The sequence below is a fragment of the Artibeus jamaicensis genome, unplaced genomic scaffold (genome assembly GCF_021234435.1).
Source record: "Artibeus jamaicensis isolate MK-2021 breed Jamaican fruit bat unplaced genomic scaffold, CSHL_Jam_final contig_60, whole genome shotgun sequence".
NCBI lineage: Eukaryota > Metazoa > Chordata > Mammalia > Chiroptera > Phyllostomidae > Artibeus > Artibeus jamaicensis.
The window spans coordinates 10,305,661-10,328,041 of record NW_026521900.1 but is presented as its reverse complement, the minus strand read 5'-3'; the positions used below and the strand labels follow the sequence as shown (position 1 = coordinate 10,328,041).

The 22,381-nt window shown below is 39.9% G+C and overlaps 1 protein-coding gene across 2 annotated transcripts in view; it reads left to right on the top strand.

Moving 5' to 3' along the window:
- Positions 1–22,381, top strand: part of ZNF41 (zinc finger protein 41) — a 47,823-nt gene that overhangs the window by 5,281 nt on the left and 20,161 nt on the right. For both annotated transcript variants that reach the window (XM_037160086.2, XM_053670641.1), the window contains exon 2: positions 21,070–21,421. In XM_037160086.2, the coding sequence (XP_037015981.2) occupies positions 21,350–21,421 (72 nt within the window). In that variant the 5' untranslated portion in view covers positions 21,070–21,349. The remainder of the gene's footprint in view (positions 1–21,069; positions 21,422–22,381) is intronic.

Here is a 22,381-nt window from a genome sequence, read left to right as displayed (position 1 = left end):
CCCCAGAGAGCTCCCTTCCCCATTTTGTCATGTGAGGACACAGCAATAAGGTGGCCTTCTATGAACCATGAAGCAGGTTCTCATCAAACACCACACTTGTTGGCACTTGATGTTGAACTTCCTAGTCTCCAAAACTGTGAGAAATAAATGTTTAAAACACCAGTGCATGGTAGTTTATTATAGCAGCCTGACTGGACTGAGCCAATGAGCTCATTGGCCATTTGTATATCCTCTTTGGAAAATATCTATTCAGATCTTTGGCCTATTTTTGAAATCTTTACTGTGTTTTTTTTCCATTACCATTTAATCCCTTTATACAACCCTCCCTTCAACAATCACCACACTGTTGTCCATATTCATGAGTCCTTTTTCATTTTTGTTCAATCCCTCCACCCCCTCACCCCTACCACTACCTGGGTTATTTGTCTTTGTATTACTGAATTGCAAGTGTTCTTTGTATGTTTTGGATATAAGTCCCTTTTCAGATAATATAACTTTTATATATTTTCTTCCATTTTGTGGGTATCTTTTCACTTTCTTGGTGGTGACCTTGTAGCACAAAAGATTGTAATTGTGATGAAGTCCAATTTATCTATATATTTTCCTTGCTTGTTATAGACCTTCCTTCCCCTACTGAATTGTATTGAAATTGTTATCTAAAATCAATTGACTGTAAATGTAAGAGTTTATTACTGAGCTCTGGATTCTGTTTCATTCATCTATGTCTACCCTTATGCCAATACCACACTGTGTTGATTTGTGTAGCTTTCTATTAAGTTTTGAAATAGGAAAATGTGTGTCCTCCATGTTCTTGTTCAATATTTTGGCTATTCAGGGTCCATATGAGCTTTAGAACCAGCTTGTTACCCTCTGCAAAAATGCCAGCTGGGATTTTGATGTGGATTCTATTGAACCTGTACATCATTTGGGAGAATATTGTCATCTTAATGATATTAAGTCTTCTGATCTGGACTTGTTTTTAAGCATGATGTTTTCTCGTGATGTTTTGGTAGTCGTTGTAATATTTGAATAGTTTTTATGTTCCTTTTTAATTTGTGTTTTTATTAAGAACAGCCTCTGAATTGTTTCGGGTGCTTTTTGGTAGCGTCAATGGTGTCATTATCTTCACTTGATTGTTTGTACTGATATGTTTGTGGACCGATCTTTGCCTTCCTGGAATGATTCTATTTCCTCAAGGGGAATCTTTCTTCTGAGATGGTCGGATTTCGGTACTATTTTACTAAAAATTTTGCCACATAAGAAAACCGCTTATATTTTTCTTGTTTTTATTTAACATGTTTTGGTATTAAGCTTATGATAGTTTTTAAAATAAATTCAGGAGTTTCTATCTTTTATATGTTACAATGGCATACTAATTATCTTTAAATTTGAGGTATAAACACATTTAGAACTGGTGCCTTTAAAATGGTAAATTTTAAAGGACTTCCGCCAAGATGGAGGCATAGGTGGAAATACTCTACCTTCTCTCACAACCAAGTTTAAAAACAACAAAGTTTTAGTGACAAAAACGTAGCCAAACCACAGAAAATTGAACTCTAGGGAAGTGTGACAATAATGAACCCTTCAGCCAAACCGGTAAGAGGGGCAGAGCCAGCAGCAGAGTTGGGTCAGGCAGGAAAGATACACTCCACCAACCCAGGTGCGCGACCCAGGCATTCCAGCAGCCCCGGGTGGATCCCAGGTTGGACCCACTGAGGGCTGACCGTGGTCACACATTCGCTCACAGATAACCGGTGAAGGAGCGAGCAGTGAGACTGAGACAGACCACACTGGCCCCAGTGGCAGGAAGCAGCAGAAGGGACCGCCATTGTCTCTCTCTGACCCCGCCCCCACACACAGTGTCACAAACCAGCAACCTGGGTGGCCCCTCCTTGGTGAACACCTAAGGCTCTGATCCTCATACCTAACAGGCACGAACAGAGCAAAACATTATGGCTCAAGAAGAACAGCTCAAAGCCCCAGAGCTAATAACTCTAAGCGATGAAGAAATAGCCAAACTCTCAGATGCACAGTTCAAAACACTGGTGATCAGGATGCTCACAGAACTGGTTGATTTTAGTCACAAATTAGAGGAACATATTAAGGCTAAACTAATTGAAATCAAGGGAAACGCACAGGAAACCAAGAGTAATGGAAAGGAAACTTGGACTCAAATCAATAGAGTGGACCAGAAGGAAGAAAAAAATGACCAAACAGAAAAGGATGAAGAAACAAGAATTCAAAAAAATGAGGAGAGGCTTAGGAACCTCCAGGACATCTTTAAATGTTCCAACATCCAAATTATAGGGGTACCAGAAGGGGAAGAGGAACAGCCATGAGTGGAAAACTTATTTGAACAAATAATAAAGGAGAACTTCCCCAATCTGGCAAAGACAATAGACTTCCAGGAAATCCAGGAAACTCAGAGAGTCCCAAAGAAGTTGGACCCAAGAAGGAACACACCAAGGCACATCATAATTATATTAGCCAGATTAAAATGAAGGAGAGAATCCTAGAAGCAGCAAGAGATAAGGGAATAGTCACCTACAAAGGAGTTCCCATCAGACTGTCAGCGGATTTGTCAAATGAGCCCTTACAGGCAAGAAGGGGCTGGAAAGAAGTATTCCAAGTCATGAAAGGCAAAGACCTACATCCAAGATTGCTTTATCCAGCAAAGCTTTCATTTAGAATGGAAGGGCAGATAAGGTGCTTCTCAGATAAGATCAAATTCAAGGAGTTCATCCTCACCAAGCCCTTATTATATAAAATGTTAAAGGGACTTATCTAAGAAAAAGAAGTTAAAGAAACATGAACAGTGAAAGGACAGCAAACTGACAGTTATTAACAACCACACCTAAAACAAAAGCAAACTAAGAGGACAGCGAGATCAGGAGCGAACCATAGAAATGAAGATCACATGAAGGGTTAGCAACAGGGGAGTGGGAGGAGGAGAAAGGGGGAGAAGGTACAGAAAATAAGTAGCATAGACGGTAGGTAGGAAATAGGTAGGGGGAGGGTAAGAATAGTAGGGGAAATATAGAATCTAAAGAACTTGAGACACATGGTCATAAACTAAAGGGGGGAATTTTGGGGAAGGGGGTGTGCAGGGTGGAGGGGAATGAAGGGGCGGAATAGAACAATTGTAATGGCATAATCAATAAAATATATTTTAAAAAAGATAAGCACAGTGTAATAAGCAAGGAAGAGCCGGATAGATGATGAGCTTGGGGAAATGGGCAGGAGCCAGATCATGCTAAAGGAAAGGTGCAGAGGTGGAGAGAGAGAGGGTCCAAAATGTGAGAAATGGGTGCATGGACTGGGGTGGTGGCCATGGAGGCAGGAAGCAGTATATGGACTCAGACAATATCTTGAGGGTAGGCATGAACTGCAAATTAACCAATTTGGGTGATGGGGGAGCAGAGATACTGAATATAGTAAAGAATTTCATACGATTTCTAGATTTTTGGCCTCAACAGCAGTGTCAACTATAAGACCACTTACTGAGCTGAGAAAGAACAGCTATGTGGTGGAAATCTGAGAATTGCATTTTGGTCATTTTATGGTTGAAATGCATATTAGATATTCTGATGAAGATGTTAAGAAAGTTGTCAAGTAGCTCTCAAGGAAGAGTCAGGGCACAGATATCCATTTAGGAATTGTTTGAAGGTTGTTTAAAGCAATGGGACTCAAAAGATGGCATGGAAAGGCAAGACATCTCAAAACCAAACGCCAGAGATTGAGCTCAAGAGAAGGAGCCAGAAAACAGATAACCAGTGAGTGAGAAGTCAGGGGAATATGCTGCACCTAACAAAACCAAGAGAAAAAATTGTTTTAAGAAAGAGGAAATTACCAGCTGTCTTCAAGGTTACCGAAAGTTTGAAACTTAGTAAAGTGAAGTCGCCCTCATTTTGGCAACAAAGTGACCCTTACAAGATCAAGCTCAGTGGAGAGGCAAGAAAGAGAAGAATGGAGGTGAGGCAGGGGGTTTCAGCGGGACCTCAGACAGCACTATTGCCTTTCGTTTCCCCGGAAGTGGAGCCTGGAAATGGGCAGGGCTGGAGTTGTGCTGGTGGATCAGGGAAGCCTATTTCAGGGACTGATTTTAAATCTTAGATATTTTCAATGTGTGAAGTTCATTCCAGTCATGTTGAAATTTTACAACAGTTATTTTATAATTATTTTGGATAAAGCAACATTATGGGTATATGTAATTAATTAAATGGAAAATACTGAAATGATAAAAATGGTAAATTTTAAGTATTTTCTTTTCTGTGATTACTGGTCTTTACACATTTTTACTTTTGGGTGATTAATTTTGATAGTTTATGTTTGCTAGGGATTTTATATTTTCCCAAGCTGCCCATAATGCTTAGTTAAATTATTTTGATCGCTTCCATATCTGTGGGAATAACTCCTTTTTCCTTCCTAAAATTGTGTGAATGTGTGTGTTTATGTAAATACATATTTAAATAGCCCCGGCTTGTGTGGCTCAGTGGATTGGGTACTGGCCTGTGAACCAGAGGGTTGCTGGTTTGATTATCAGTTGGGGCACATGCCTGGGTTGCAGGCCAGGTCCCCAGTGCGGGGCATGTTGGGGGCAGCCACACACTGATGTTTCTCTCCCTCTCTTTCTCTCTTCCTTCCCCCTCTCTAAAAAATAAATTTAAAAAATATTTAAAATATATATACATATATATACCCACATATATGTATATATATAGTCTTCTCTTACCTCTATCAAGTTTGTCATAAATATTTTCATTTTCTAATTTCTTATGTTTAACACTTAGTTCATTTATCTGTGGATTTCCTTTTTAAATATTAAAAACATTGTGGACCAAAATATTCTTTAAATATAGCACTAGCTATGTCTCAAAATTTGGTGTGAAGTATGTAATTTTATTACTGATTTCATCTTCAATCTTAGCATGTTTAGAGATTATTTCCCCACTCTATTGAGATATAATTGACATATAATATTGTGTAAATTTAAGATGTACAATATTTTGATTTGATTCATTTATATATTGCAAAATGATTACCACTATAGTGTTAGTTAAACCTCCATTGTGTCACATAATTTGTGTGTTGTGTGTATGTGTGGTGAGAACATTTTAGATCTACTCACTTAGTAACTTTCAAGCATAGAACTTAGTTTTATTAGCTATAATCATGATGCTATACAATAGATCTCCAGAACCTCTCTTATAACTGGAAATTTGTACCTGTTGACCAATATCTCCTCATTTCTCTCACACCCTGCCTCTGCTAAATTGCAAGCTGGTTTTGGTTTTTGGTCATCTTTTATATATTTATTTTTTAATATTTATTTATTTTTAGAGAGAGGAAGAGCAGGAGAAAGAGAGGGAGGGAAACATTGATGTGTGAGAGATACATTCATCAACTGCCTCTCGCACACTCCCAACTGAGGACCTGGCCCACAACCCAGGCATGTGCCCTGACCCAGAATTGAACTGGCAACCCTTCAGTTCACAGGCTGGCACTCAGTCCACTGAGCCACACCAGCCAGGGCTGTATATTTCTTTCTTATTGAGATATAATTATCATAAAACATTGTGTAAGCTAAAGCTGTACAACATGTTAATATATTTATATATTGCAGTATGATTACCACTATAGCTTTAGCTAACACCTCTATTATGTTACATAATTATCATTTCTTTTTGTAGTTGAGAACATTTAATATCTAGTGCTTTAGCAATTTTGAATCTATATTTGAACTTATATTTCTGACATTACAGGGTTATAATTATTATAGCCTGTCAAAAATTTAATTTTTAAAAAATAATCAATTTTCTAGCCCTAGTTGCGCAATGAAAATAAAAAAATTTAAGTGTGCCATGAGTTTAAGAGAAGAGTACATTCATTGGACATAATGAAGTTATGCATCTCCAACTTATTGATTATATTTTTCAAATCCTCTTTACTTGTTTTTTGTCTACTTGGCTCATTAATTATAGAAGAGATATAATCAAATCTCCCAGCATAATTATGAGTTTTTAAAAATTCTTTTACTTTGAGCTCTGGCTGGTGTGGTTCAGCGGATTGAGCGCTGGCCTGTGACCCAAAAGGATGCCGGTTTGATTCCCAGTCAGGGCACATGCCTGGGTCCCCTGGCATGGGTTGCAGGCCAGGTCCCCAGTTGGGTGTGTGTGACAGGCAACCAATCAATGTATCTCTCACACACTGATGTTCACTTCTCTTTCCCCTCCCTTCCCTTTTTTCTAAAAAAATAAATCAATAAAGCCTTTAAAAAATTTTTTACTTTGCAAAAATTATAGACTCATAAGAAGTTGCAAACATGAATTATATGTAGTTGCAAATTTAGTACAGAGAGATCCTGTGTAACCTTCACCCAGTTTCCCTCAGTAGTTACATCTTACAAAGTCATAATATAATATAAAAATTTGACATTGGTACAATATGTGTGTGTTTATAATTCTTTGTCATTTTGCATGTGTGCAGATTTGTGTAATAACTGCCACAATCAAGACACAGAACTTTTATCCCTTTTATATTCTTTACCCTCACCATCACCTTTAACCCCTGGCAACCAATAATCTGTTTTCCACCTCCATAATTTTGTTACTTTGAAAATGTTATTTATTTTTTGTTTTTAAAATATACTTTATAGATTATGCTATTACAGTTGTCCCATTTTTCTCCCCTTTATTCCCCTCTTCCCTGTACCCCCACCATCATTCCTTCACCTTAGTTCATGTCCATGGGTTGTACATATCAGTTCTTTGGCTTCTTCATTTCCCATACTATTCTTAACCTCTCCCTGTCTATTTTGTACCTATCAATTATCCTTCTTATTCCCTGTATCTTTTCTCCCATTCTCTACCCTCACCCCTGCTGATAACCCTCCATGAGAGCTTCACTTCTGTGATTCTGTTCCTATTCTAGTTGTTTGCTTAGTTTGTTTTTGTTTTTTAGGTTCAGTTGTTCATAGCTGTGAGTTTCTTGTCCTTTTACTGTACATGTTTTTATCTTCTTTTTTTTAGATAAGTCATTTTAACATTTTAGATAAGAAGAGCTTGGTGATGATAAATTCCTTTAACTTCACCTTATCTGGGAAGCACTTTATCTGCCCTCCATTCTAAACAATAGCTTTGCTGGATAGAGTAATCTTGGAATACTTCTTTCCAATGCTTCTTGCTTGTAGGGTTTCTTTTTAGAAATCAGCCGCTAGTCTTATGGGAACTCCTTTGTAGGTAACTATCTCCTTTTCTCTTGATGTTTTTGAGATTCTCTCCTTATCTTAAATCTTTGGTAATGTAATTATAATGTGCCTTGGTGTGTGTTTCCTTGGGTCCAACTTTTTTGGGACTCTCTGAGCTTCCAGGACTTCCTGGAAGTCTATTTCCTTCACCAAATTAGGAAAGTTCTCCTTCACTATTTTTTTCAGATAAGTTTTCAATTTCTTGCTCTTCCTCTTCTCCTTTTGGCATCCCTATGATTCAGATGTTGGAACATTTAAAGTTGTCCTGGAGAATCCCAATCCTCTCCTCATTTAAAAAAAATTCTTCTTTCTTCATTCTGTTCTAGTTGTATGTTTATTTCTTCCTTCTGCTCCAAATCATTGATTTGAGTTTGAGTCCTGGTTTCCTTCCCTTCAATGTTGATTCCCTTTATTTCACTTTTCATAGCCTTCACTTTTTCCTCTATTTTTCAACCATATTCAACCATTTCTGTGAACATCCTGATTACTGGTGTTTTGAACTCTGCATCTGACATATTGGTTATCTCTTCATCACTTAAGTTCTATTTTTGTAGTTTTGATCTGTTCGTTCATTTGATCCAGGTTTCTTTGTCTTGGCACACTGGTTACATTGTAAGGGGCAGAGCCTTAGGTACTGCCAGGATGGGGCAACCCACATCCCTGTGTTGTGGGAGGGGTCAGAGAGAGAACAATGCTGCTTGCTCAGCTCTCAACCCGCTTTCAGTCACTTCCCCTGCTACTCACAAGCAAATTGGGCCCTTCTGGTGCTGATTCCCAAGTGGGTGGGCTTGTGTATGTTCTAAGACCCTGTGGTTCTCTCCAATGAACACTTCTGTGAGACTGGGAGATTCTGCTGCCACAGCACCCACAGGTTTTTATAGTCAGAGATTTCGTGACTTTCTTTTCTTATGCTGGAATCCTGGGTTGTGTGGTCAATCTCACTCCCCAATTGTTTTTCCTGGTTTATCTGCACGCAAATGTGGGAACACCCTGTCCACCAGCCACCCAACTTGCCACATGTCCTCTCCACCCTGGCTGCCCATCTTCGCCCCTCCTACCACTCTGGATGAATGTTTCTTCCTTAACTTCTTGGTTGTTGGACTTACATACAGTTTGATTTTTCTGGCAGTTCTAGTTGTGTTTTGTTTTTAAATTTGTTTTTGTCCTTCTGGTTGTGTGAGGAGGCAAAGTGTATCTACCTATGCCTCCATCTTGGCCAGTAGTCCCTTGAGAATGTTATTTAAATGGAACCATACAGTATGTGATTTTTGAGATATTTTTTATTTAGCATAATGTCCTTGAAAACCATCCAAATTGTTGTAATAATAGGTCATTCCCTTTTACTGCTTAGTAATATTCTATATTATAGATATGCTACAGTTTGTTTAACTACTCATCTATTGAGAGATATATTGATTTTCTCCAGCTTGGGGTTATTACAAATAAAGTGGCTATGAAAAATCTTCTACAGGGTTTTCTGCACATTTAAGATTTCTTTTTTCTGGCATGAATGCCCAGAAGTATGATTGCTGGGTCATGATGTACAATGTTTGTTTAGTTTTTAAAGAAACTGTCAAATTATTGCCAAACTATTCTCCAGAGTGGCTGTACCACTTTATATCCCCACTGGCATTATATGAAATATCTAACTTCTCTTCATTCTCTACAGAATTTGGTATTAATACTATTTTTAAAAAATTGGCCAATAAGTGTGTAGCAACTATCTCATCAGTGTCTGTTTTTATAAAATTATATTTTATTGATTATGCTATTAATCCTGGTTCTTTCTCCTTCACCCATCTCCACCCAGGGTCCCCTACTCCCTCAGGCAATCCCCCCCACCATTGTTCATGTCCATGGGTCATACATATAAGTTCCTTGGCTACTCCATTTCCTAAACTGTATTTTACATCTCCATGGCTATTCTGTAACTAACTACTTATACTTGTTAATCCCCTCACTTCTTCACCCATTCTTTTCCATCTGGCAAACATTTGGTAACTAACTTCTTTTCTCTCATTGCTTTTTAAAATAATGTACTTTATTGATTATACCATTACAGTTGTCCCCTTCCCCCTTCATTCCCCTCCACCCTGAACACCCCCCCACCCACATTACCCCCTTTAGTTCATGTCCATATGTCATAAGTTCTTTAGTTTCTACATTTGCCACTACTCTTGCCCTCCCCCTATTTTCTCCCCACCGTCTATGCTACTTATTCTATGTACCTTATCCCCCACTCTCCTCCTCCCACTCCCCTGTTGCTAACCCTCAGTGTGATCTCCATTTCTGTGGTTCTGTTCCTGTTCTAGCTGTCTGCTTAGTTTGCTTTTGTTTTAGGTGTGGTTGTTAATAACTGTCAGTTTGCTGTCCTTTCACTGTTCATATTTTTTATCTTCTTTTTCTTAGATAAGTCCCTTTAACATTTCATATAATAAGGGCTTGGTGATGATGAACTCCTTGAATTTGACCTTATCTGAGAAGCACTTTATCTGCCCTTCCATTCTAAATGAAAGCTTTGCTGGACAGAGCAGTCTTAGATGTAAGTCCTTGCCTTTCATGACTTGGAATATTTCTTTCCAGCCCCTTCTTTCCTATAAGGTCTCTTTTGAGAAATCAGCTGACAATCTGATGGGAAGTACTTGGTAGGGGAGTGTCCCCTTATCTCTTGCTGCTTCTAGAATTTTCTCCTTCATTTTAATATTGGGTGATGTAATTATGATGTGCCTTGGTGTGTTCCTCTTTGGGTCCAACTTCTTTGGGACACTCTGAGCTTCCTGGACTTCCTGGCAGTCTATTTCCTTTGCCAGAATGGGGAAGTTCTCCTTTATTATTTATTCAGATAAGTTTTCCACTTGTTGCTCTTCCTCTTCCCCTTCTGGTACCCCTATAATTTGGATGTTGGAGTGTTTAAAGATGTCCTGGAGGTTCCTAAGCCTCTCCTCATTTTTTTGAATTCTTATTTCTTCATTATTTTCTGTTTGGTTGTTTGTTTCTTCCTTCTGGTCCACTCCATTGATTTGAGTCTCAGTTTTCTTCCCATCACTGTTGGTTCCCTGTGCATTTTGCTTCATGTCACTTAGTGTATCCTTCATTTTTTCATCTAATTTGTGACTAAAATCAACCAGTTCTGTGAGCATCCCGATTGCCAGTGTTTTGAACTGTGCATCTGATAGGTTGGCTATCTCTTGGATGGTTAAAAGTATTGGCTCTGGGGCTTTGATCTGTTCTTCTATTTGAGCCATAATTTTTTGGTCTGGTCATGCCTGTTACATATGAGAGTGAGAGCCTTAGGTGTTCACCAGGGCAGGGCAACCCAGTGGCTGGGTTGTGACCCTGTATGTGGAGGTGGGGTCAGAGAGGGAACAATGGAGCTTGTTCTGCTCTCTGTCAGATTTCAGTCCTCTCTGCCACTTCCCACAAGCAAATTGGGCCCTTATGATGCTGGTTCCTGGGTGGGTGGGCTTGTGTACATTCTAGGACTCTGAGGGTCTCTCCAACAAATTCTCATGTGTGGTTAGGAGTCTCTCCTGGCACCTTTTCAATCGGTGCTTTTAGGTTTTATTTCTTGGCGCTGGAGCCCTGGGTTGTGTGGTCTGTCTTGCTGCACATTTTTGCCTAGTTTATCTGCACGCGAATGTGTGACCGCAGTTAGCCCTGCACCACCTGCACTCCTGAGTCTGGCAGCCACTGCCTTTTCCTGCCTCAAACCCTCTCCACTGGCCACCAACTCCACCCCTCTTACCTGTCTTGTTGAATGGTTGTTGGACTTCCCGACAGTTCAATTTTCTGTTTGTTCTGGTTGTGTTTTTGTTTCTAAATCTTTGTTGTCCTTAATTTTAGTTGTGTGAGGAAGCACAATGTTTCCACCTATACCTCCATCTTGGTTGGAAGTCCTCTCACTGCTTTTTTAAAAAAATCTTGGAAATGTTTTTATTTGCTTATTTTTAGAGAGATGGAAAGGGAGGGAGAAAGGGAAGCAAAGAAACACTGATGTGTGAGAGATACATTGATTGTTGGCCTGTTGCACACCGTCAACTGGGGCCTGGCCCACAACCCAGGCATTTGGCCTGACTTGGAATTGACTCAGCAATCTATCAGTTTGAAGGCCAGTACTCCATCAACTGAACCACACCAGTCAGGGCTCTCTCATTAGTTTTAAAAGCTTCTTTTATTAAAAAATTTTTTATTCATTTATTTTTAAATGGGAAGGAAGAGAGAGAGTAGGAGAGAGACATATCAATGTGTAGTTGCCTCTTGCCTGCCCCACACTGAGGACCTGGCCTGCAACCCAGGCATGTACCCTGCCTGACCAGGAATTGAACCAGTGACCCCTTGCTTCACAGGCTGGCAGTCAATTCTCTGAGCCACACCAGCCAGGGCCAAGAGCCTCTCTTTATCCTTAACCCTTGACATTTTAATTATGATATGTCTTGGTGTGGTCCTTTTTGGGTCAGACTTCATTGGGACTGTCTATGTTTCCTGGGTTTGCATGTTTATTTCCTCGCCAAATTAGGGAATTTTTCTTTCATTATTTTTTCAAGTAAATTTCCAATTTCTTGCTCTTTCTCTTCTCCTTCTGGCACCCCTATGATGCGAATGTTGGAGCTCTTGATGTTGTCCCAGAGGCTGCTTATACTACCTTCAGTTTTTTGGATCTTTTTTCTTTCTTCTTCTTGTTCTGATTGGGGTTTTTGTTGTTGTTGTTTTGCTTCCTTATGTCCCAAGTCATTGATTTGATTCTTGGCTTCATCCACTCTGCTGTTGTTCCCCTGTAAATTGTTCTTTATTTCAATTAGTGAATCCTTTGTTTCTGACTGGATCTTTTTTATGCTGCTATAGTCCTCACTAAGTTCCTTGATCGTCCTTATAACTAGTGTTTTGAACTCTGCATCTGATAGATTTCTTATTTCCATTTTGTTTAGCTGTTTTTCTGAAGTTTTGATCTGTTCCTTCATTTAGGCAATGTTTCTTTGTCTCCATGTTTTGGCAGCCTCCCTGTATTTGTTTCTATGTATTAGGTACAGCTGCTTTGATTCCATGTCTTGATAGCATGTCCTAACATAGTAAGTGCCCTGTAGGGTCCAGTGACACAACCTTCCCTATCACCCAAGCTGGGTACTTGAGGTGCTCCCTCCATGTGGTCTGAGTACACCCTCCTCTTGTAGTTGAGCTTTGGTTGATGTTGGTAGGTTAATGGGAGGGATTTACCCAGGCCAGTCAGCTGTAAGGATTGGCTGGGGCCACTTACCACCAAACTTCACAGTCTGTGGAGGATCATCGTTGTATTAATTTGCCTTTCCCTAATGGCTAGTGGCATTGAACACTTTTTTTTATTTTTAAAATTGAAATATTTATTGAGATAACTATAGCTCACATGTAATTGCAAGAAAAAAATAATACAAAATGATCCTTTGTGCACTTAGCCCAATTTCCTCCAATGGTAACATTTTACAATGTGCCAACCAGAAATTTGACTTTGATAAAACTCATCATCTTATTCACATTTCTTCAGTTTTACTCATATGTATGTTTTTAAAAAATATTTTATTTAAGGGGAAAAATGGGGAGGGATTTTGAGGAACAAGTATGAAAGACACAGGGATGAGGAATGCGGGGGGAGGAAATGGGAGGGAGGTGGGGAGACAGGGCGAGGGGCTGGGATGGGAGAAATAGACAAAAACTGTACTTGAAAAATAACTAAATAAAATTTAAAAAAGAATATTAAAAATGTATAATTCTTTAAAATATATATATATTATTTATTTATTTATCTTTAGAGGGGAAGGGAAGGAGAGAGGGAGAGAAATATCAATATATGGTTGCCTCTCATGAGTCCCATGCTGGGAACTGGCCTGCAACCCAGGTATGTGCCCTGACTGGGAATCGAACTGCGATCCTCTGGTTTGCAGGCCCGTGCTCAATCCACTGAGCCAGTGGGGTTTTTTTTTTGCCAGCCTATGCCAGCCAGGGCTTTTTAAAAAAGTTTTATACATGTTATCAACATGTAAAAAACTTAAGTTGATAACATGTTACACAGTTATCATCTGTGTAAATCTGTGTATCCACCACCATTGTCAAAATACTGAGTAGTTCCAACATCACAAGGATCCTTGGTGTTGTCCTTTTGTAACCATACATACCCATTTCTTTCCTGCCCCCACTAGCCCTTAGAAACCAATGTAATCTGTCCTTAATATCTAAATTTTCTTATTTCAGAAATGTTATGTAAATGGATTCATACAATGTATAATCTTTTGGAGTTGGTTTTATCACTCATCATCATGTTCCTGAAAACCATCTAAATTGCTGACAGTATCAATAATTCATTCATTTTCATTACTGTAATATTCCCTGATGTGGATATACCGCAGCCTATTTAATCGGTCGCTTGTTGAAAGACATCTGAACTAATTCTAGTTTTTGGCTATTACCAGTAAAGCTGCTATGAGCATTCATTTTACAGGTTTCTGTGTGAACAGAAACTTTTATGTCTTGGGTAAATGCTTGAGTGCAATTGCTGGATTTTATGATAATTGCATACTTAGTTTTATAATAAAGTACCAAACCATTTCTAAGGGGTTCTGTACTATTTCCCACCAGCAATGTAGGAGAGCCAGTTTTTGTGCATTTTGACCAGCATTTTGTGTTGTCACTTCAAAAAAAATTTTAGCCATTGTGATAGTTGTGTAGTGATAGCTCATTGTGGTTTTCATTTGCATTTCTCTGATGACTAACAATATCAAACACCTTTTCATAGGCTTATTTGTCATCTGTATATCCTCTTTAGTGAAATTCCTATTCATATGTGTGTTTTGCCTAGTTACTAATTGAATTGCTTGGTATATTTTTACTGTTGAGTTTTGAGAGTTCTTTGAATGTTCTAGATACCTGTCTTTGTCAGGTATGTTCTTTGCAAATATTCTTCCCAGTCAGTAGCTTGTCTTTTCATCTTCTTCATCTTTTCCATTCTCTGGTCTTTTTCAGAGCAAGTCTTTAATGTTTGGTAAGATTCAAATTATCAGTGTTTCCTATTATGGATTATGCTTTTGATGTCTTGTCCAAAAACTTTGTGATCTCCAATTCTGTAACACCAAATGAAAGTCCAGCAATTCAGTTATGACTTTAATATCACATCCAATGAGTTAAAGGGCTCAGTCCCACAAGACTGCCCCCACTTCAGATGCCAATCACAAGCTCTGGGCCACACATACTTCTGATTTACTGGCTATAAATTCGTGGTTCCCATGACCCCTTCCTCAGGTTCAATAACTTGCTAGAATAGCTCACAGAGCTCAGGAAAACACTTATGTTTATCAGTTTATTATAAAGGATATAATTCAAGAACAGCCAGATGAAAGAGATGCATAGGGCAAGGTATGAGGGGAGTGGTACAGAGCATCCGTGCACTGTCTGGGCATGTTTCCCTCACAGCAATTCTAGCAAGTCTATATGTTCAACATGGAAGCTTCTGAACCTTTGTGTTTAGGGATTTTTATGAAGTTTTTTTAATGTGAAAGTTCCATTATGTAGGCATGATTGATTAAATCCTTGGTCATTGGTGATTAAACTCAATCTGTAGTCTTTCTCCCCTCCCAAAGAGGAAGGTGGCGGCATGAGGTAGGGGGAGAGGAAGTTGAAAGTTGCAACCCTCTAATCTAGTCCTCTAATTACATGATTGGTTCTTTGGCAACCAGCCCCCAACCCTGAAGTTATCCAGGAGCTCCCTGAGTCATTTTATCAGCACAAACTCAGACCTGGTACAAAGGGGCTAGTGAAGAATAACAAACTAACCACAGGTGCTCTTATCACTCAGGAAATCCCAGGGATTATAGGAGATCTGTGCCAGAAACCAGGGACAAAGACCAAACTTATATTTCTTATTATACTGCACTCTGCCTAGCCCTGGACCCTGAAGATTTTCTTCCATGTTTTTTCTCCAAAAATTTAGGTTTACACTTTACATTTAAGTCTATGATCCATTTTGAGTTCATTTTTCTATAAAGGGGTGAGATTTAGGTTGAGGTTCTTTTTTAAAACTTATGTTTTATTAAATATAGTTGGCACACAATGTTATCTTACCTGCAGTACAACATAGTGATTCATCATTTATATACTTTACAATATGATCACTACAATAAGTCATCATACAAAATTATTACAGTAGGCTCTGGCTGGTGTAGCTTAGTGGATTGAGCGCAGGCTGCAAACCAAAGGGTCATTGGTTCAATTCCCAGTCAGGGCACATGCCTGGGTTGCAGGCCAGGTCTCCAGTGAGGGCCATGTGAAAGGCAACCACACATTAATGTTGCTCTCCCTCTCTTCAAAAATAAACAAATAAAATCTTAAAAAACAAAATTATTACAATATTATTGACTATCTCCCATATATATTACGTTTCCATGACTTATTTATTTCATAGCTGGAAGTTCAGACCTCTTATTTTCCTTCACTTTTTCATCCCTACACCCTAGGTTGAAGTTCTTTTTGCCTATGAATGTACAATTGTTCCAGCATCATTGAATTGTTTTTCACCTTTGTCAAAAAACAGTTGGCCATACTTATGTGGGGCTATTTCTGGATCCTCTATTCTATTACATTGATCTATGTGTTTATCCCTCCACCAAAACTACGGTCTTAGATTACTGTACCTATGTAGTAAGCTTTAATATTGATTAGAGTGATTCTCTCACTTTATTCTTCTTTGTCTAGACTGGTTTAGCTATTCTAGAGCCTGTGCTTTTCTTTTTTAATTTTATTTATTTATTTTTAGAGAGAGGGGAAGGGAAGGAGAAAAAGAGGGAGAGAAACATCAATGTGCTATTGCCTCTCACATGGCCCCTACTGGCCCTGCAACTCAGGCCTGTGTCCTGACTGGGAATCAAACCAGTGACACTTTGGTTCACAGCCCACGCTTAATCCACTGAGCTATACCGGCTAGGGCTAAGCCTGTGCTTTTCTATATAAATTTTAGAATATGCTTGTCTGTGGGTGTTGAACATATTCTCATGTGCTTTTTGCCCTTCTGTACCCTCTTGGTGAAATGCCTATTTATGTCTTTAGCTCACTTTCTAATTGGATCATTTGTTTCTTCAATGTGAGTTTTGAGAGTGTATAATTTTTTATATATTGCTGAATTATATTTGCTAATATTTCGTTAAGAATTTTTGCATCTGCATTTATGAGTGATATTGGTATCTAGTTTCTTTCTTTCTTTCTTGTGCTATTTTTGTGTAGTTTTGGTATCAGGCTTCATGAAATGAGTTAGGAAGAATATCCTCTTCATTTCACTCAGTAGCTTTTCCCAGGGTATGAAAAAATTTCCACTTAGTAATAGCAATAATCTTAGTTATTCCAAATGCTCAATTACATTATTTTTCTTTACTCAGATATAACTGTATATTAACTGCAAGGATTATTTCTCAAAACTGCTTTCCTCTGAATTTGAGATTTCTGCAACTGTTACTGAACAACAAGTGGGGTCCTGCTGCCCGCTACCACCCTCTAGGCAAAATTCCAGAGGCAAAGGTTTGGTGATAAAAGAAAGGAATCTTTATTCCAGGGGTGTCCAACCTGTGCCAGGATGGCTGTGGATGCAGCCCAACACAAAGTCATAAATTTACTTAAAACGTTATGAGCTTTTTTTGTGATTATGTGTCACAATGTATTTAATATGTGGCCCAAGACAAATCTTTTTCCAGTGTGAAGTGGGGATGCCAAAAGGTTGGACACCCCTGCAAAGCCATCACTTTAGCCTATCAAGTCACAGCTTTAATCATTTAAAACTATCAATTAAGGCTAAACTCTAACACCTGGGTTCTCCTAGCATTCTCTCTGTTTTCGGTTGTCTTATTTCTACAGGGTTAGTTCACAAACTAAAACAACATAATACACAAAAGCTACACAATATTGGAAGAATGGCAGGCTTCTGCCTCAGAGTCTGTTCCCTCTAGAACAAACCAAGAATAACCCTGCCACCCTCTGCCAGGCCAGCCTGACCATAGGCTGTGCCCAGAGTTCCTTCCTATCCAAAATATCATCTGTTGGAAAATGCAGGCAACTGTAGCGCGATGCTGGAGGAAGAAAAGCCGGAGAGCAAGGGAGAGCCAGGGAGAGCCAGGGAGAGCCAGTGCCACCTCCTCCCCCAGAGCCCAAGAGCGCTTGTTTTATTTCAAATCTTCTCATTCATAATTCCATGTGCTCTGGAGTCATTCAGCTTCTCAGCCAGTCCTGTTCTAGTCTACTTACTATTGCCTTGGGCAACCTCGTCCTACGGCTTCCCAGTGATCTGATCAGATTTCTCTGTATCATAACTATTTCGTTTATAATTATTCAGACTATTCCCCCGAGTGTTCTCCTGAGATAGGAATATTAGCATATTATGCTCTAAATTCTTTTATGTCTAAAATTGTCTTTTGCTCTGACAGAAAAATGGTTTTGATCAATGGTGGGTTTTAAATTCTAGGATCTCAGTCACTTTCAATAATATAATGTTTTCTTTTATACAGCTTCTATTTTTGCAAATAAGGAGTCTAGGTCTACTGTGATTCCTTCCCATTGTAAAGAACATGTTGTTTCTGTCTGGAAGTGTTTAAGTTTTCTTCTCATCTTTTAAATTCAATGCCAGATCCTATTTGGAGTTGATTGGGTTGCTCTGGGAATCAAAGAATGAGGTATTTCAGTGAAGGAGGATCAATGATTTAGGGTCCAATAGGATTAGATAATTCAGTGTTATTCATGTTGGGGTAGTGAGTGACAGTCTTGTGGAAACCTTGAAGGAAAATAATTGAAACATTTGTGGATAAGTGATTGAGAACTCTGTGGAAATTCTTAAAGTTTAATAAGAGTTGGAGATCTAAGTATCTAAAGTCATTGATTGGTCCATGAGAGTTATTGGTTGGGACTGAGGTGGTGAGTAATTGATTCACCTGGGATTACCAGTCTTTGCAAGTCAGTTTGCAGGGGCCTGTAGGAGTCATTAATTAGGACCTGTGGACATCAGTAATTGAAGGATATTTGAGAGTTGATATTTGATGGACCAGAAGGTCTATTACTGAGGATTTCATGGGAGTCACTGATTCTATATATTGGCTGTGAGTTATAGGCAGTCAGGTTTGGCCCCCCAGGGGCCTTAAGCAGATCCATAGTTGATTTTTTATTGAAGGTACATTGTCTATGTTGGTGATTATTTGAAAAGCCTATGGAAACCAGTTGATGTCACCTTTGCGACACTGTTTTGTCAGACAGTGTCAGTTAATGATTTAGGGACCTGTGCAGACATGTTGGTTTTCAGGGCCCAAATGGGAATTGAGTGAGGTGGCAGGTAATAAGTTTATGCTTTAATCTTTGGCATAAGAAGGTGGGCTCTGTAAGTTGCTCAGAATGTACACTAAATTATACAGAAGGTTGGTTTATGTACAGTGACATGGTCAGCCCTCAGCCAAAATATTCTGAAAGCAGCAGGAAACAGAAATAATAATTGTTGTGACTCTGCCTTGTATAAAATACCCTACAGCACAGCGGTTAAGAAAATGCGCTTTGGAGTCAGGCATACCTGGGTTTGAGTCTTTGTCCTTCCCCCTAATCCGAGTGATCTTGGGGCAAAGTTCTTAAGATTTCCAAATGGCTGTATCTAATGCTAAATGGGAATGATGATGATGATGATGATAATTCACAGAATGGGTGTGAAAATTAAATGAAGTACCTAAAATATATGCCTGGAACATTATAATAGCAATATTTAATATTAATAGAGTGTGCTCCAGGTGCCAAGTAGGAGTAAATACTTTAGAAGCATCACTTCATTTAACTCTAACAATCACATGAGACAGGTATTTTTGCCCTGTCTTAAGATTTAAAAAATCGATATAGGACTTCCGCCAAGATGGAGGTTTAGCTGGATGTGCCTGCCTCCTCACACAACCAAGTTTAGGGACAACTAAATATTAGCATCACAAAACACAACCAGAACACGGAAAACTGAACTTTTCGGAAGTCCGCTAACAACAAATTCTTCAGCCTGACTGGTAAGGGGCGAAACCTGCGTCGGGTGAGGACTTACAAAGGAGGGCTTGGTCGGACCGGGCGCGGAATCCAGACGCACGAATCCAGTCGCGCGGGTTCCAAACCCAGGATTGGACCTAGTGAGCCACCGAGCAGCCCACCGGGGGAGCGACACAGTGGGGAGGCGGTGGCAACGAGTTGACTGTGGTTGCCTGGTTGCGCGCGAGTGAGGGAGTGAGCGGTTGGACCAGCCCAGCGGCGGCCATTTCCCGCTCTGACCACGCCCCCACATACAGCGTCACAACCCAGCGACCTGGGACTCCAAGGCGCCGCTTGTCCCACTTAAAGGGCCAGAACAGACCAAAAATGTCGCAGGCAGAACTCAAAGCCCCAGAGATAAATCTAAATGACGAAGAAATAGCAAAACTCTCAGACGCACAGTTTAAAACACTGGTCATCACCTTTCTCACAGATCTGGTGGATTACAGCCACAAATTAGAGAAACATATGGAGGCTAAATTAAGGGAAATGAATGGAATTCCACAGGAATCCCATAGAGATGAAAAGGAAACTGGGACTCAAATCCATGCAGTGGACCAGAAGAAAGCAAATAATGGACAAACAGAAAAGAGTCAAGGAGCAAGAATTCAAAGAAATGAGGAGAGTCTTAGGAACCTCCAGGACATCTTTAAATGCTCCAATATCCGAATTATAGGGGTACCAGAAGGGGGAAAGACACAACCACCAGTGGAAAAACTATTTGAACAAATAATAAAAGAAAATTTCCCCAATCTGGCAAAGGAAATAGACTTCCAGGAAATCCAAGAAGCCCAGAGAGTACCAAAAAAGTTGGACTCAAGAAGAAACACACCAAGGCATATCATAATTACATTAGCCAAAATTAAAATGAAGGAAAGAATCCTGGAAGCAGCAAGAGCTAAGGGGACAATCACCTACAAAGGAGTCCCCATCAGGCTGTCAGCAGATTTCTCAAAAGAGACCTTACAGGCAAGAAGGGGCTGGAAAGAAATATTCCAAGTCATGAAATCTAAAGACCTACAACCAAGATTGCTCTACCCAGCAAAACTTTCATTTAGAACGGAAGGACAGATAAGGTGCTTCTCAGATAAGACCAAATTCAAGGAGTTCATCATCACCAAGCCCTTATTATATGAAATGTTAAAGGGACTTATCTAAGAAAAAGAAGTTAAAGAAACATGAACAGTGAAAGGACAACAAACTCACAGTTATTAACAACCACACCTAAAACGAAAGCAAACTAAAAGGACAGCTAGAGCAGGAGTGGAAACATAGAAATGAAGATCTCAAGGAGGGTTAGCAACAGGGGAATGGGAGGAGGAGGTGGGGGGAGAAGGTACAGAAAACAGGTAGCATAGACAGTAGATAGAAAATAGATGGGGGGGGGCAAGAATAGTTTGGGAAATATAGAACCTAAAGGACTTGAGACACATGGACATAAACTAAAGGGGGGTAATGGTGGGGTTGGGGGGGCAGGGTGGAGGGGAATGGAGGGGGGAATAGAACAACTGTAACAGCATAATCAATTCAAAAAAATAAATAAATTTAATAAAAAATATAAATAAATAAAAAAATAAAAAAAATAAGTGGAACAACAACAAAAAAATAAAAATAAACTTGTTTGTATAGTTCAAAAAAAAAAAGATTTAAAAAATCAGGCAAAAGTGACTTTCCCCAGAGCTGTATTTCACATTCTCATTCATTTTACAACAAATCTCATGAGTTTTTCCCATATTTGATGCTAATACTTGTTTGTTTTACTGGACTTTTCTCTTCCACAGTATCCAGCAAGCCATCTCTTCCACAGTATCCAGTAAGCCATCTCTTGGTGCCCCCAGGAAGCATTTCTGGGGTGAATGTGGAATAACTGACTATGTGGACACTGTCCACATTTCTTGGAATCTCTGTGGAGTCCCAGGACCAGACCTCATAATGAAGGCTGCAGGATCTCCTTCTAGCCCCAGCAGCTCTGGCTGAGCCCACAGATGCCCTCCTGACTTCAAGCTCCTGGTAGGAACTGAGTTGTCAGCAAGAGGCCCAGGGCTGAGGCTCAGCAGGAACATGCCATCCAACCGGAACTCTCCCCCATGGACCACGACCCTGGCTGCAGAGGGACATGGCAGGTTGAGTGAGGTGAGAAGGGAGATGTCTCCAGGGCAGGAATTCATTCAGTAAGGAGATAGTCTCAGCCTATCATGGGGCCTCAGAGCAGGGGCAAGTGGGTCACTGGGGCAGCATATTCCAGATTCACTGCCCCTGAGACAGATCACTATCTTCCTGCTGAGAGCAAGTACCACATGACTCATATCCCACATCTGGAGTCCTATGTGTTTCAGTGAAAAATGTGATATAACTAATGCAGGAAAGGTGGGAGAAGAGGGTCAGCATCACACCTGGAGGAGAAGGCCAGCTCCCCTGCAGGTTGCAGGCATGTCTGTGTGGGGATGGTCACTGGCTCTAACCAGGGATACGTTGCATCCTGGCCCCTAGCATGGGTCCTTCACTCTCCACTGGCTCTTTGCAGATGCTTAGCCAATCCCCACTGGAGCCTTCTTTCCCCCATGGTCTCTAGGGATTTGCTGATTTCTCCTCTATCATAATCTCAGATAGAAAAATCCCTTTTCTTTGGAATTTAGAGGATTGTGGGATAATGGGGCAACCACAGTCTTTAGGGCCTTTCTAGTTCTTCCTCCTTTCTAAGGTAAACAAAATGGCCAGAGAATGGACATGACTTTCCCTGATGGCTCAGATTGTGGATGATAGTACTGGACTGCAACTCAGTCTCCTGAAGGTGTCCTCCACTCTTGCCCCACTGCAGCCCAGACTAAGTATCCCACTAAAATCTCCCCTGGAGAGGCTGTAAACAGAGGAAGATGATGAGAGAGCCAGACCCTACCAGACAGCTCCCTCCTATGCAGATCATCTTATGGATGCTGTCATTTATGGAACAGGCTCATTGTCACAGGGGCTCTTGGTCATGTGGTCATTAGGATAATATTGAACTTTAAAAAAAAGATTTTATTTATTCATTTTTAGAGAGAGGGGAAGAGAAGGAGAAAGAGAGGGAGAGAAACATCAATGTGTGGTTGCCTC